The sequence below is a fragment of the Monodon monoceros genome, unplaced genomic scaffold (genome assembly GCF_005190385.1).
Source record: "Monodon monoceros isolate NGI ecotype Baffin Bay Population unplaced genomic scaffold, NGI_Narwhal_1 Super_Scaffold_2, whole genome shotgun sequence".
NCBI classification, from domain to species: domain Eukaryota; kingdom Metazoa; phylum Chordata; class Mammalia; order Artiodactyla; family Monodontidae; genus Monodon; species Monodon monoceros.
The window spans coordinates 98,978,438-98,993,699 of NW_021703776.1; the positions used below are offsets into that span (position 1 = coordinate 98,978,438).

Here is a 15,262-nt window from a genome sequence, read left to right on the forward strand (position 1 = left end):
AGGAAAAGGCTGAGGCTCTGCCGGGAGCCACAGAGCAGACGCGGCCGAAGCCGACATGGGCAACTTGAAGAGCGTGGGCCAGGAGCCCGGGCCACCCTGCGGCCTGGGGCTAGGGCTGGGCCTCGGGCTGTGCAGCAAACAGGGCCCGGCCTCCCCAGCACCCGAGCCCAGCCGGGCACCGGCACCCGCACCCCCGCCCGCGCCAGACCACAGGTGAGCGCTGCGGAGGCTAGGAACAGGTGGCAGGGGGGCAGGTCAAGGCCTAAAGGCCCAGCTTGGAAGGGCTGGAGCCTGCAGCCCAGTCAGGAGGGCCAGGTCGCCAACCCAAACGGCTGTCAGCGTGGACAGAACAAGATGGTCAGGGAGGCTCAGACAAGAGACCGGGATCCGGGCCGGCAGGCAACAGGTGAAGGTCGAGGGTAAGGGTGCCAGCTTCCCAGGTGTGAATGGCCAGGGTCTGAATGTTGCTCTGCTGCCAAGAGCTGTTTGACTTTGAGCAAGTTACTTAACTTCTCTGAACCTCCGTTTATACAAAATATGGATATAGCAGTACTTGACCCCATGGAGTTGTTGTTAAGTTTCTAGTTCACGGCAAGACCGACAAACAGCCATTATTTAACAGGAGTGGAAAGGAGCTGGGGAGAGGTAGGTACAAGGGAATGAGAGGACGGGGGAGAGACTGAGGCCCTCGGGAGGAACTGAGAAGAGAGAACAGCTAGGCCCTTTTCCCCTGCTCCAGACCCCTCCTCCCACTGGCCATCAACCCCCAAACTGACCCTGCAGCCCCAGACCCCAGCAGGGGCGCCCCCGGGACAGAGGTCCCTGGAGAGAGTAAGGACGCAGCCCGAGGCCAGGTGGGGTGACAGGCCAGCCGGGGTGGCCGGGCTGCAGGCAGCTCTGCACAGAAGGGCGAAGGGGCCAGGGGCCTGGCCGCACAGGCGCGCGCGCGCGCACGGAGGCCTGCGTCCCTCCCTTCCTCCCTGAGGCTGGGCTGGCAGCCCTGGGAGGAAGTGATAAGGCCTCTGAGGCCGGAGGGAAATCTGGGCTGAGGAATCCCTGCCGGGGCTTCCTGGGGCTCCATCCCCTCCAGGCCGGGCTCATCTCAACCTCAGGGGGCTGGACACCCAGTGTCCAGAGGAGGCAGTGGGGATGAGGACCCGGCCTTGGGCCAGGGCCTCAGGATCCCAGCGCCGCAGCCCCGGGAGCCCAGGGTCTCGCTGAGCATCCAGAGGAGTGCGGCGGGCCTGGGTGGAGAAGCGGCAGCTCTGCCCGTGCCGCCCTTGGCGAGATCCTTAACTTCGCTGAGCCTCAGATCTCTCATCTGTAAACGGGGTGCAATATTGCTCACCTTCCAAGGCTGTTGCGAGGGCTGGGAGGAAGGGTGAGATAGCACGTGGCAAGCAAGCAAGCAATCACTGGATGCTCAATGCTGTCGGAGAGGTCTCTGGGGCACGTCCAAAGGGTCACACACTTCTCTCCCATGACCCCAGCCCGGCTCCCAACAGCCCCCAGCTAACCCGGCCTCCAGAGGGGCCCAAGTTCCCTCGCGTGAAGAACTGGGAGGCGGGGAGCATCACCTACGACACTCTGTGTGCGCAGTCACAGCAGGTAAGGCCTGGAGCACCCCCCCCACCCCCGTCTCCCAAGTCAAGGTCAACATGGCTGAGGCCCGTCCCCTCAAAGGGAGAGGAGACCGGGAAGAACCTGACGAGCTAAGGAACGTGCGCTCTCAGCCTCCCTAACCCAGCCCAACCTCCTGGCTATGTCCAGTCTTGGGGGGTGGGGGGGCCCAACGCACACCTCCCGGGACCCTCCCTCCCTCTGCCCCAGACTCTGCCTCCAGGCCCTGCCCCCCAGCCCCGATCTGGTCCTGATCTGATGCTCCCTGCTCTCTCGGCCACCACCTCCCACCCCGACCCAGGACGGGCCCTGCACCCCCAGACGCTGCCTGGGCTCCCTGGTGTTTCCACGGAAACTGCAGAGCCGACCCTCCCAGGGCCCTCCGCCCCCGGAGCAGCTGCTGAGCCAGGCCAGGGGCTTCATCAACCAGTACTACAGCTCCATCAAGAGGCAAGCCTCCCCCAGACCCGCAGCCCACCCTCAGCCCACTCCTGCTAAGACCTAGAGGCAGGTGACCCTTCCCCCGGGGCCCCTCGCATTCCCCCCATCCCGGTACCACGTGGGGCCGGAGCTCAACACCGCCACCCTCGCCAAACCCTCACCAAGCCTGGGGGCCCTCCCCCGCCCACGGCTTCCTCTTGCTCCCCTCTCCTCCCCAGGAGCGGCTCCCAGGCTCACAAGGAGCGGCTTCAGGAAGTGGAAGCCGAGGTGGCGGCCACGGGCACCTACCAGCTTCGTGAGAGCGAGCTGGTGTTCGGGGCCAAGCAGGCCTGGCGCAACGCCCCCCGCTGCGTGGGCCGGATCCAGTGGGGGAAGCTGCAGGTGTGGCTGGCTACCCAGCACCCAGTGTGGGGACAGGGGGACACAGGAGAGGAAAACATGGGGTGCGACGGCTCCTGAGGCTTCCCGGGGGGTTCCCGAGCAGTGGGGAGACCCCGCCCATTCCCTCTACCCCAGGGGAGCCCACAGCCCAGCAGCTACCACCTGGTCGTTAAGCCCCATAGCAGCGCCTTGGCTGTCTGGGGGGGGAGGATCACCCAGACGGACAGAGGGACGCACTGAGTAGGCGAGGACAGCTGAGCGGTGATCCCGGGGGGGTATGGTCAGAGCAACAAGAGCAGTCTTCCAAAAAAGGCCCCCGGGCTTCCCTAGTGGCGCAGTGGCTGGGAGTCCGCCTGCCGATGCAGGGGACACGGGTTCGTGCCCTGGTCCGGGAAGATCCCACATGCCGCGGAGCGGCTGGGCCCGTGAGCCATGGCCGCTGAGCCTGCGCGTCCGGAGCCTGTGCTCCGCAGCGGGAGAGGCCACAACAGTGAGAGGCCTGCGTACCGCAAAAAAAAAAAAAAACACCCCTGCTTGCCCAGCCCAGCGTCCTCACCCCAAACACACTGCTCCCTCCCAGTCCCCCAGAGCCTGGGCCTCACACACCCCGCCATGTGACTCAAGCTCCCGTGGGCTACTGGAACAGCCTGTGGCCCGGCTCTACCAGAAGCGAGCTGACCCACAGGGGAAATGGACCCATGACCTTGGCCTCCTTAGTTGTAACCGGACACCAGAGAATTTGGAAGAGAGCCATGTGCGGGGTAAATCCCAAAGGAGGCTCAAATAAAATCAGAACAATCCTGTCTGGCACTTAACAAAACGCTTTAAGTTGTTCAAAGCTCCAGCTCAACTCTGAACCCATCAGAGATTCCGTATTTGACCCCGCTCTTGGCCCCAGGCCAGCCACTGTCACCGCTGCCCCTATCACCAACACGAGTCCCCTCCTCCCTGAAGCAGGAAAGGGACCTCCCAGCCCCTTGCTGGGGCCTCCACCCCACCAGTCAGGATGGCTCCTCCTTGCTTCGGAATGTCAGGATGGGCAGAGTCCCCAGAGGCCACCTACTGCAGCCACCCCCCTTCCCATCACCAGTGTGCTCAGGGAGAGTCAGAAGACTGGCTGGGGTCACCTGCTTTTGCTTGAGCACCATGAGAAATGGGGAACTCGCCACCCACACCCCCAGGCAGCATCCCCGTCATTTGGTGCCCTACCCCGATCATCAGCTTGGCAGTGACTGGGTCCCTCCTCTGTACCAGGTGCCGAGTCAGCTTCCGTAGGGATGGGGAGACCCTTACCCCGGCAAGCAGATAAGGAACAGGCCAGACTACACCGGGTGTGTGGGGTGCAGAGCAGGAAGGGTCAGTGTGGGTGCAAATGGTCAGAGAGGCTCCCGAGAGGAGAAAGAACCATGGTTCACAGCTTGTGACCCACCCCCCGCAGCCTTCAAAGGCTGCAGACAAGGTCACTAGTCCCTGCCCTGCGTCCTTGCCTTCTCCTGGGGCTGACACTCAAGACCCCCATCTCCCTCCTGTCTCCCTGCCTCGGATGGCTCAGGTGTTTGATGCGCGGGATTGCAGCTCTGCACAGGAGATGTTCACCTACATCTGCAACCACATCAAGTACGCCACCAACCGGGGCAACCTCCGGTGAGTGCCCCCCGCCCTGCCCGAGACCCCACCCCCTCCCCCAGGCACAGGCAGTGAACCTCGGCTCTGACCAGCTCTCGTCCCCACGTCAGTTCGGCCGTCACGGTGTTCCCCCAGCGCGCTCCAGGCCGCGGAGACTTCCGCATCTGGAACAGCCAGCTGGTACGCTACGCGGGCTACAGGCAGCAGGACGGCTCCGTGAGGGGGGACCCGGCCAACGTGGAGGTCACCGAGGTGGGCGTGGGCAGGTGGGAACGGGGAGGCCAGCCCGAGGGCTCTGGGAGGAGGACAAAGGGTCCAGCCAAAGAGCGGTCAGCGCAGCAGGGAGAGGAGACCTCACTGAGACGAAGGATGGGAGATGCCAAAGAAGGAGGTCCCTGAGGAGGGCACAAGGCTGGGCCCCTCATTCCCATCTCCGGCCCCTCTGCCCGCAGCTCTGCATCCAGCATGGCTGGACCCCAGGAAACGGCCGCTTTGATGTGCTACCCCTGCTGCTCCAGACCCCAGATGAGGCTCCAGAACTCTTTGTTCTGCCCTCCGAACTGGTCCTCGAGGTCCCCCTGGAGCACCCCACGTGAGCACGAGAGGGGCCGGAACGGGTCGAGGAGAGGGCTGCCCAGGGGGTGGCCAGGTAGGCAAGGCTCCACAGGGCTGATCCCACGCCCTCACGCCCCCAGGCTGGAGTGGTTCTCGGCCCTGGGCCTGCGCTGGTACGCCCTCCCAGCAGTGTCCAACATGCTGCTGGAAATTGGGGGCCTGGAGTTCCCTGCAGCCCCCTTCAGCGGCTGGTACATGAGCACGGAGATTGGCATGCGGAACCTGTGTGATCCCCACCGCTACAACATCCTGGAGGTGAGGACCTCTGGGGCGGGGGTCTTGGGGGCACGTATAGGATGTCGGCAACATGGAGAATCTGAACAAGGTCAGGTCCGGTCGGCCTCCTGATCTAGAACTGCAGAGGAGGGCTCTGGAACCACCAAGGTCAGGGCAAAGGGGGCTATGTGCCTGCGTGCAAAGATGTAGTTATTTTTCTGGGGATAGGAGCTGTAACTGTAGCTTTTGTCAGTTTCTCAAAGCATATTTTGACTCAAAACATGGTAAAACCCATTTTAGAGATGAGAAATTAAGTCCCGGGGCTGAGATGTGGCCGGCCCCAGGGTCCCTCTCTGCCCTGTGGTGCCTTTGCAGGCAGGAACCTGAATCAGCCCCAAGTGAAGCACTCAGGCCTCCTGCTGGCTACCCACCCGCCCTCACCCCTTCCACTCACGAGCCGGAGACAAAGATGTTCTTCACCCACCCTCCCCCGCCCCCTGCCAACCACTGCCGCGCACCCCTGCTCTCAGGACGTGGCCGTCTGCATGGACCTGGATACCCGGACCACCTCATCCCTGTGGAAAGACAAGGCAGCCGTGGAAATCAACTTGGCTGTGCTGCACAGTTACCAGGTACACAGGCCCCGACTGGCCAGGAGCACAAGGGATCGGGGCTGGAAGAGAGGGAGGCACTTAGAGACTGGGCCGGGGGTCGGAGAAAGCTGGAAGGAGTTCCCAAGTCTGAGCGCCACGGGGGCGCCGGACCTGCTGTCCCAGGCGCTGTAACTATGGGAACCTAACTGATGAGCGCATGCTCGGTAACTCTGGTCCCCAGGGCATACTGGGTATTGCAGTTTGTGGGACCCACTGGATCCTGGAAACTCTAATTCCAGGACGAGGGCATGCTGAGCACTGTCATTGGAGGAAGCTAGTGCCTGCTGAGTACTTCTGTGTGGTCCGAGAGTTTCGGCTATTTGGGTGTGGGAGGCATACCGAGAACACAGATTGGAGCTCCTCTTGCCTGCTGACCACGCGTGCCGCAGTTAGGGGCGACACTGGTTCAGGGAAGACGGTAGATGTTAGGTTTGGGGTGACGGAAGCGCAGGGTCTGTGGGCTGAGTCTAAGCCCGTCCCTCACCCCAGCTCGCCAAAGTGACCATTGTGGACCACCACGCTGCCACGGCCTCCTTCATGAAGCACCTGGAGAACGAGCAGAAGGCCAGGGGGGGCTGCCCTGCTGACTGGGCCTGGATCGTGCCCCCGATCTCGGGCAGCCTCACCCCAGTCTTCCATCAGGAGATGGTCAACTATGTCCTGTCCCCTGCTTTCCGCTACCAGGTGCCCACCCCACTGGCTCTTGCCCACCATGCCAGCTCTGACTGAGCAGCCCCAGGGGCCTCCAACCTTCTGTTCTCTCTCCTTACCTCTCCCTCCACTCCCACCCCCCCCATCGCTTCCCTGTAGCCAGACCCCTGGAAGGGGAGCACAGCCAAGGGCACCGGCATCACCAGGAAGAAGACCTTTAAGGAAGTGGCCAAGTAGGTTCCCTGGGAGTGCTGCCCTCCCTCCCACATACCCAGACCCTCCCCCCATCACCAGCAGTGGTCTGGGCACTCCACCCCTCCACACCCACCAAGACCTTGCTTGGGTCACGCGCCTGGGGAGGCCCCGTCTCTGTGCGCCTGGGACCCCTTCACCCCACCCTTGCCCACAGTGCGGTGAAGATCTCTGCCTCACTCATGGGCACCGTGATGGCGAAGCGAGTGAAGGCGACGATTCTGTACGCCTCCGAGACCGGCCGGGCCCAGAGCTACGCACAGCAGCTGGGGAGGCTCTTCCGGAAGGCCTTCGACCCTCGGGTAGGACTGAGCCCAGAGGGCAGGGATCTGAAAAGAAGGGGGGGTTCTGCCCCCACCTTCAGACACAGCCTGGAGAACAGGAGAGGGTCACAAGGCAGGGCCCACGAGGAACCCCGGGATCCTCAGGGATTCAGGGATCGAGTCGGGGCCTGAATCTTGCCCTGCCGGGAGGACTAGAATAAAAAGAACCAGAGCAGCGCAGCACAGGTCCCCAGGACATGGTCTTCTCCTTGCCCACAGGTCCTGTGCATGGATGAGTATGACGTGGTGTCCCTGGAGCACGAGACGCTGGTGTTGGTGGTGACCAGCACCTTTGGGAACGGCGATCCCCCAGAGAATGGAGAGGTGAGGACTGCCAGGAAAGGGGCCGCTGGGAACGAAGGGAGACTCAGAATTGGAATGGCTGGGCAGGACCCCCAACCCCATGATGGAAAGCGGAGATGCCGTGAGAGTAGGAGCATGGACAGTCCACTGGGACCCAAGGGCCTACACACGCCACACTCCAGGCCCACCCTTGCGGCTGCCCCCCCCCCCCACACACACAGACACATCTGCTTAGCTGGGTCCCCAAGTCATTTCCATTATCAGAGCAAGTGTTTAATACACGGAAGGCACTTCCTGGCTGGCCAGGCACTGACAAATGGGAAAGACGGCACTTAAAGCGAGATCTCACTTTGTCATTTCTTCTTCTCTTCACAAAAGAAAAGAGCACTGCTCAGATGCCAACAGAGATTAGGCAACTTCACTTTCTGAACAAATCTTGAAAGGAACAAACTGGAGTCCCACCACTGAATCCTTTACTGTTAATCACTGTCCTTCCTGCTTCTCTGTCTCTGGCCGCCCCCAGGAACATTCATTTCTGGAGCCCCTATCTGCTTCTGTTTCTAAATGCCTTCTTAGCGCTAAGTACCTCCTCAAGTCCCCTAGAGCAGAATGCTCATGGAAGCCTTCTCCCCTGCCTCGCTGCCCATTCAGCCCTGATTCTGATCTGCCTTTTAAAGAAACTAGAGTCACTAAGTTTTTTTAGTATAAAAGTAATAGTTACATCCATGTGACCCACAACCCCATCAAGACAGAGAACACTTCCATCACTTAGAAAGTCCCCCTTGTCAACTCCCCAAGTCAATCCACCTCTCAATCTCCCCACCAAAGGCGACCACCATCCTGATTCCTGTCGCCTGGTCTAGAACATCATAGAGAGGGGAGCACGGTATTCTGGCTTCTTTCACTCTCCCCGCTTTGGAGGTTCATCTCGCTGCTGAGTGACTCAGTGGCTCATTCCTCTCCATGACTGAGCCACGCCCATGGCATGAACAGTTTATTTCTCTCCTTCTCTGCTGACGGACACCTGGGCCGTTTCCAGCGCTTGGCTATTGTGAATAAAGCTGTTATGAACATTTCTGTACAAGGCTTTTGTGGCCTTATGTTTTCATTTCTCTTGGATAAATACCTAGGAGTGGGACTGCTAGGTCAGTGGGTAGATGTTATGTTTAACTTTTTTTTTTTTTTAAATGAAACTGCGTACAGCCAAACCGATTGAACTGCACCCTTAAGTTCCGTGCATTTCGATGTGTGTACATTCTACCTCACATGTTTCTAAATGGAGCAAACCTAGGAATTTGCCCTACAGAGAATGGTATATATTTACTAACAACACAAACAAGAATATTTATAGCAGCGCTGTTCATGATATCCCCGCGCTGGAAACAGTTCAAATGACTCTCAGCTGTAGAATGGATAAATACATCATGGTCTATTCAAATGCAGTGCGGCCATGAGGGTGAACAACATACAACCACACACAACAAAATACAACCACACCCAACAAAACAGATGAATCTCAAACATCACGCAGAGGGAAAGGAGCCAGACACGAAAGAATCAGACCATGGGGCTCACTTTGTATCAGCTTCAGGAAGAGGCAGAACAATTCCGTGGGCTTTTAATCAGGAGAGCGGGTGGTTACCCCAGAGAGGGGGTGGGGAGTAACGGGGGGGGGGGCGACACCAAGGTGACTTCTAGGACGCTGGTGACGTTTCTTGCTGGGATGCTGATTGCACGGGTAGGTTCAGTTTACGCTAATCTGTAAAGCTGTGCATTTACAACGTGGGTGCTTTTCTGTATGTACATTACACTTCAAGAAAATGTTAAAGAAATAAGATTAAGGTAGCACGTGCTAATTACAGTGAACCTGTAGACTCACCGTCTAAATGCATCTGCAGTTAACCCTAGGATAACTTGCCGCGTTTTGGTTTTTCCTGTGTAAAGATTGTCGTGTGTGGTTCTAAGCTATTTCCGTGGTAGCATATAATAAGACTCAGCTTTCTAGAAGGCATCAGTGCCACTAGGGATCGAGGCAATGCAGGGAGACTGAGAGCCATTTCCCACCTATCAGATTGGACTGGTCACATCCAGTGTGGACAGGACTGAGGAAAGAGCATTCCTCTATCCTGATGCTACAGGACCGTCTGACCACGGCACCAAGCTTTTAAACCCTCTGACTCAGCGGTTCCACTTCTAAGGACTACCCTACTGAAATATGCAAAGGAGGAAACAGGCGTATATGAGTGTTCGAGCATTATGCCTAGACCATCCAGATATCCCCAGGCAGGGGGAAGTCTCCATGGTACCTACAAATGATGGGATGCTATGTAATCATTCAAAAGAATGAGGTCTGGGACTTCCCTGGCAGCCCAGTGGTTAGGACTCTGTGCTTCCACTGCAGGGGGCCCGGGTTTGATCCCTGGCCAGGAAACTAAGATCCCACAAGCCACATAGTGCGGCCAAAAAAAAAAAAAAAGAATGAGGTCAATCTTGGTGTGTTGACCTGGAAGGATATCCATGATAGGTTATTGACAAAAAGCAGGTAAACATAATATGATCCCATTTTTACTTTAAAAAATAAACTTAGGAAGTTTAACATCTGTCCGTGGTACACATGCCTTGGGGGATGAGACTGGAGGGAAGGGAAGGGTAGAGTTTCTCTTTTATTACTTTACACGCTTCTGTAATGTTTTCAAAAAGCCAATACCTCTCTTTTGAAATGTTCAAAACAAATTAAAATTTAAGGTCATAAATAATAATAATAACAAGGGCCAGCCCAGTGTAGTATGAAATTTTGTATAGTTTGAAATAAAACAAAACTAATCGTGATGCCAATGTTTGCCCTCACCAGAGTTTTGCAGCAGCCCTGATGGAGATGTCGGGCCCCTACAACAGCTCCCCTCGGCCAGAGCAACACAAGTGAGTAGGGATGGGAGTTTTGGGGGCGGGGGGACAGGGAGGCATCTGGAGACACAAAAGGAAAGGAGGGGGCTTCCCCGGTAGCGCAGTGGTTGAGAGTCCGCCTGCCGATGCAGGGGACACGGGTTCGTGCCCCGGTCCGGGAAGATCCCACATGCCGCGGAGCGGCTGGGCCCGTGAGCCATGGCCGCTGAGCCTGCGCATCCAGAGCCTGTGCTCCGCAACGGGAGAGGCCGCAACAGTGAGAGGCCCGCGTACCGCAAAAAAAAAGAAAAACCCACAGCTCCGCACTCATTTTCCCAACAAGCTGGAGGACAGCTTAGCGGAGGCCTCAGCCCTCACGCAGCCTCAGGACACCCTCTTCCTTGTGACCCCCCAACTCCAGGCCCCGGGGCTTTAAGGGGCCGCCAGTCCTGAGGTTTCCTTCAGAGACAGGAGGAGAGGCAGGGCCTGGAGGCTCAGAGACCCCCTGGGGCCGCAGCCCCGATCCCAAGCCTGTTCCGGAGACCCTGAGGCTGTCCCCTGGCCGCGTCTGGGCCCCGCCTGGTCTCCAGTCCCCTGTGACACCCCATCTCCCTCCTCTCTTGCAGGAGTTACAAAATCCGCTTCAACAGCGTCTCCTGCTCAGACCCGCTGGTGTCCTCCTGGCGGCGGAAGAGAAAGGAGTCCAGTAATACCGACAGCGCGGGGGCGCTGGGGACCCTCAGGTCCGGAGAGGCTCGGCGAGGGGAGCCACGGGGGAGGGAAGCTGCCTGGGCCCCAGGGAGCGGGGGACGAGGTGGCCTCCGCTGACGGCTCCCTGCACCTCAGGTTCTGTGTGTTTGGGCTGGGCTCCCGGGCGTACCCCCATTTCTGCGCCTTTGCTCGTGCGGTGGACACGCGGCTGGAAGAGCTGGGAGGGGAGCGGCTGCTTCAGCTGGGCCAGGGCGATGAGCTGTGTGGCCAGGAGGAGGCCTTCCGCGGCTGGGCCCAGGCTGCCTTCCAGGTGAGCCCCCGGGCCCGTCCCGACGTCTCGCTCCTGCCACCCTGCCCCCGCAATTCTGAGTCACTCCAGCCTGGACATCTGCTCCCGAGACCTGCCATACCTACGGAGGCGGGGCCCTCACCGATGCCCGGACTCTTTGGGTTCTCTCGCCCCTTCCTGTTCCTCCAAAATCCACCCTCGTTTTGCCACTGCACAGCCAGCCCTTTTGGCTGAGTCCTGAGTGGTGAGGGACGACATGGCCCTGACAGCACGGGTGGAACAGCTAGGGGCCCCTGCAGGCGCAGGTGGGAGCCTCAGGCAGGCACGGGCTGCCCGCCCCCTCCCCCATGGGCACAGAGGGAGGGGTGCAGGGCAGGATGGAGGGAGAAGGGAAGGATCAAGAGAGGGTTAGTCAGAGGCGAGGGCTGAAGCTGAGGAACTACAGGAAGTCAGAGGCTAGGCAGGTTTGGGGCCGCGCCTGGACCGGAGGGGGTCCTAGGCTAGGGGAGTACAGGAGGGGCCAGCCCAGGGCCACGACTTCCTAAGCCTGGGCTTCCTCCAGAGCAGCTCTGCCTGGTCTGGGGATCACGCCTGGAGCTGAACGGGCCTCCTTCTCGCAGTCCTAACACTGCTCCAGGGCAGCGCTGGCCCCGCCAAGGTCCCCAGGCTTGAGCTCAGCAGGTCTGGACTGATGGCAAGGAGGCGGGCATCCCAGCAGGAGGGCCGGCCAGCACAGGTGAAGTGTTTGCTGGGGAGAAGAAGAGGGAATGGGAAACAAGACTAAAGAATCCAGACAAGGGAATCGGCAGGAAGCTGCGAGTGGGACAGGAGAAGGGAGGAGAGGGCATGAGGCCTGGGGACACCACTTTAGAGACACAGGGCCAACGGGAGGAGCATCCAGCCAGAGCAGGAAGGCTCTGAGCTAAGCAGGGTGGGAGCAGTGGGGGTAGGAAGGAAGGGAGGGGGCCAGGGAAGGAAGGAAGAGATATAAGACTTTACACACACAAAAGAAAGATTAACAGCACTGGTGATACGGATGGGAGCAACCCGTCATGGGTGAGCCCTAGATTTCAAGCTGATGGCCGGCCAAGCGGTTTGCCAGGCTTGCACCTGAGCAGAAACAAATAGGATACACACCCTCCCAGGGGTCCTGCCCCAGGGGCCCCCTCTAGCCCCTGGTGTGCAGTGCAGGGGAAGACAGACCAGCCGGAGACCCCTCCCAAGGCCGCCGGAATTCTGTGCCCACTCCAGGAGCACTTAAGGGCTTTATATAAGCATGTCATTTAATCTTCAGCAGACCCTAAGGAGGTGTGAAGACGGGGAAACGGAGGCCTGCAAGCTGTTAAGTCTAGGAGTGAGAATGTGAACACAGGTCTGAACGCGTAGATGCGTTCGCTGAAGCTTCCGTGTGCCAAGCTCTGTGCTCCTTGGGACACAAGATTAACATTCACCAGGTTAACTAACGAGTGGACGTGACAAAAATACATGCAAAGGAATAGCTAACACAGCGGCCAAGACACTAAATGGGCTGAAGGGCGTGATGCCATCAGTCTCAACCTCCGTCTCGGTTCCACTCTCCCTCCTGCCCCCGGGGCTGCCTGTCCCACAGGTGCGAGCCTGAGACGGGCGCCTCTGCTCCGGCAGCCCCAGCAATGGGAGGTGGCGCCTCGGGCCCCAGCAGGCCCAGCTCCATCTCCCACATCAGCACCGCTGAGCTGCCCGCCGCCAGGCCCTCCCTGGTGGCCGGAGGGCCTCCGCCCTCACCTCCTCACCCCCCCAGGCCTCCTGTGAGACGTTCTGCGTGGGGGAGGATGCCCAGGCCGCGGCCCAGGACATCTTCAGCCCCAAACGGAGCTGGAAACGCCAGAGGTACCGGCTGAGCGCCCAGGCCGAGGGCCTCCAGCTGCTGCCAGGTGCGGCCCTGATTTCACCCTGACTCTGCTGGACCCCCAGCTCCCCCTGGGCCCGGGACCGACTCACTCAGGGGCCAGGCCAGGGTCCCCGGCTCCAGCTCTGTCTCATCTGTCCCCCGCCCCTCAGGCCTGATCCACGTGCACAGGCGGAAGATGTTCCAGGCCACAGTCCTCTTGGTGGAAAACCTGCAAAGCAGCAAGTCCACGTGAGGAGGACCAATCGGCCCCACCACGCCGGGCCCCGCCCCTCGTGCCCCAGACCCTGGCTCCGCCCCCCTCCTGCCCAGCCCTCCTGTAACTGCCCCCTCTCCCCACCCCCAGCCGGGCCACGATCCTGGTGCGCCTGGACACGGGAAGCCAGGAGGGGCTCCAGTACCAGCCGGGGGACCACATAGGCATCTGCCCGCCCAACCGGCCGGGGCTCGTGGAGGCACTGATGAGCCGCGTGGAGGACCCGCCGCCACCCACCGAGCCTGTGGCAGTGGAGCAGCTGGAGAAGGGCAGCCCAGGTGAGGGGGCTCCATCCCTCTGGTCCCCAGGGTCCCCTCAGGTTCAGGATCTGGTGGAAGGTGGCCACCTCCACTCACAGGCGCTGTGCCACCTCCTGACGGGCTGGCCTTGTTGCTGGAAGGTCCACTGAGGGCGGCTCCCTTCTCAGAACTCCCTGACAACCCCCCCCCCCCCGCAGAAGGCCACGCCTCCCTCTGGGCTCCTTTCAAAGGCTTCCCCACTCCACCCACCCCCGACAGCCTAGCCCGCTCTGTAGCTGGCATCAGGTCTACCTTATGCTGCACCAGTTCCTGGAGTTCAAACAAGCTGGGTGGGGAAAGGCAGAAGCCCAGACCACCCCAGTCCAGCAGGGGCCCTCAAACACACACACACACACACACTCACACACTCACACTCACAGGGGCTGCCCGTACAGGCCCACCACCACTGTTCGAGGGCCAGGCCTCCGATAAGACACCGTGAGGTGGTTAGTCCCCCTGTACTCCCCAGACAATGCAATTCCGGCTTGGCCCCTTCCTCAGAGCTCCCCGTGCCCCCCCCGCAGGTGGCCCTCCTCCCGGCTGGGTGCGGGACCCCCGGCTGCCCCCGTGTACGCTGCGCCAGGCTCTCACCTTTTTCCTGGACATCACCTCCCCGCCCAGCCCTCAACTTCTTCGACTGCTCAGCACCCTGGCTGAAGAGCCTAGTGAACAGCAAGAGCTCGAGACCCTCAGCCAGGTGGGGGCCACCCCAGTGGGGAGCAGGGGCCGGTGAGGCAGGACGAGCCAGGAGGGGAGCCCACCCGGCTATCGTGCTGGGGCTCTAAGACCCAGCTCTGGAGTTCCTACTCATCTCTGAATTCTCTCGCCTTAAAGAAGCACGGAGGGGACTTCCCTGGCGGCCCAGTGGTTAAGACTCTGCGCTTCCACAGCAGGGGGCGCGGGTTCAATCCCTGGTTGGGGAACTAAGGTCCCACATGCCACACAGCACAGCCAAAAGGATGAAAAAAAAAAAAAAGCACGGAGAAGGTGCTCAAGAAATGTTTGTTGGCCTGAACTACTGAGCGGGGAGAAACCCCAGGAGGCTCAGCTCCGGAGGGGTCAAGAAGGGAGGTCATCAGGCAGGGCTAGCAGGTTCCAAGCTCACTGCCCCCTGCCCCCACCAGGACCCCCGGCGCTACGAGGAGTGGAAGTGGTTCCGCTGCCCCACCCTGCTGGAGGTGCTCGAGCAGTTTCCATCCGTGGCACTGCCTGCCCCGCTGCTTCTCACCCAGCTGCCCCTGCTCCAGCCCCGGTACTACTCGGTCAGCTCAGCACCCAGCACCCATCCAGGAGAGATCCACCTCACAGTAGCTGTGCTGGCATACAGGACCCAAGGTGAGGCTGGGAAGCAGGGGCAGGGCCAGGACCACACCGTGACCCCGGGATGGACCCCTCACTGGCCCCCTCCCTCCCCAACCCCCTAGATGGGCTGGGTCCCCTGCACTATGGAGTCTGCTCCACGTGGCTGAGCCAACTCAAGACTGGAGACCCCGTACCCTGCTTCATCAGGGGGTAAGTGAGCACTGCGGGGGAGGGGGGCAGGCGGGGCACCAAGCAGGGGTGGCAGAGTGCGTCACGGATGGCCGAGGACAGGTGCAGGGATCGGCAGGCAGCTGCACAGGGTGAGGGTAGAAGCTTTGGTGAAGGTGTGATTGGGAGCAGGGACGCCCCACTTAACATATCCAGGACGGGGCACCCACTTCACAACTCTGGCTAAGTTTGGGGCCTTTCACTAATTTGGACTTAGGGTCCTATCTTGAAACTGCAGTTCCCAGAGACGGGGCTGGGATTCGATCCAGCAGGCCCTGTTGCTTTTAGACGGTGTACGGTGTCCCTCCCTACCTCTCTGGGGTCA

At 60.2% G+C, this 15,262-nt stretch overlaps 1 protein-coding gene across 2 annotated transcripts in view; it reads left to right on the top strand.

The window, feature by feature from the left end:
• The window catches only part of NOS3 (nitric oxide synthase 3), an 18,646-nt gene continuing 3,384 nt past the window's right edge, over positions 1–15,262 (top strand). For both annotated transcript variants that reach the window (XR_003795226.1, XM_029233495.1), the window contains exons 1-22: positions 1–213; positions 1,491–1,608; positions 1,922–2,070; positions 2,280–2,442; positions 3,995–4,086; positions 4,179–4,320; positions 4,521–4,660; positions 4,764–4,938; positions 5,430–5,531; positions 6,042–6,236; positions 6,363–6,436; positions 6,613–6,757; positions 6,998–7,102; positions 9,933–10,000; positions 10,591–10,707; positions 10,811–10,985; positions 12,745–12,877; positions 13,005–13,083; positions 13,199–13,386; positions 13,932–14,104; positions 14,532–14,742; positions 14,832–14,919. Coding sequence is in view for 1 of the 2 variants with exons in the window: in XM_029233495.1 (XP_029089328.1) it covers positions 56–213; positions 1,491–1,608; positions 1,922–2,070; positions 2,280–2,442; positions 3,995–4,086; positions 4,179–4,320; positions 4,521–4,660; positions 4,764–4,938; positions 5,430–5,531; positions 6,042–6,236; positions 6,363–6,436; positions 6,613–6,757; positions 6,998–7,102; positions 9,933–10,000; positions 10,591–10,707; positions 10,811–10,985; positions 12,745–12,877; positions 13,005–13,083; positions 13,199–13,386; positions 13,932–14,104; positions 14,532–14,742; positions 14,832–14,919 (2,990 nt within the window). In the remaining variant the exon portion in view is untranslated. The remainder of the gene's footprint in view (positions 214–1,490; positions 1,609–1,921; positions 2,071–2,279; positions 2,443–3,994; positions 4,087–4,178; positions 4,321–4,520; positions 4,661–4,763; positions 4,939–5,429; positions 5,532–6,041; positions 6,237–6,362; positions 6,437–6,612; positions 6,758–6,997; positions 7,103–9,932; positions 10,001–10,590; positions 10,708–10,810; positions 10,986–12,744; positions 12,878–13,004; positions 13,084–13,198; positions 13,387–13,931; positions 14,105–14,531; positions 14,743–14,831; positions 14,920–15,262) is intronic.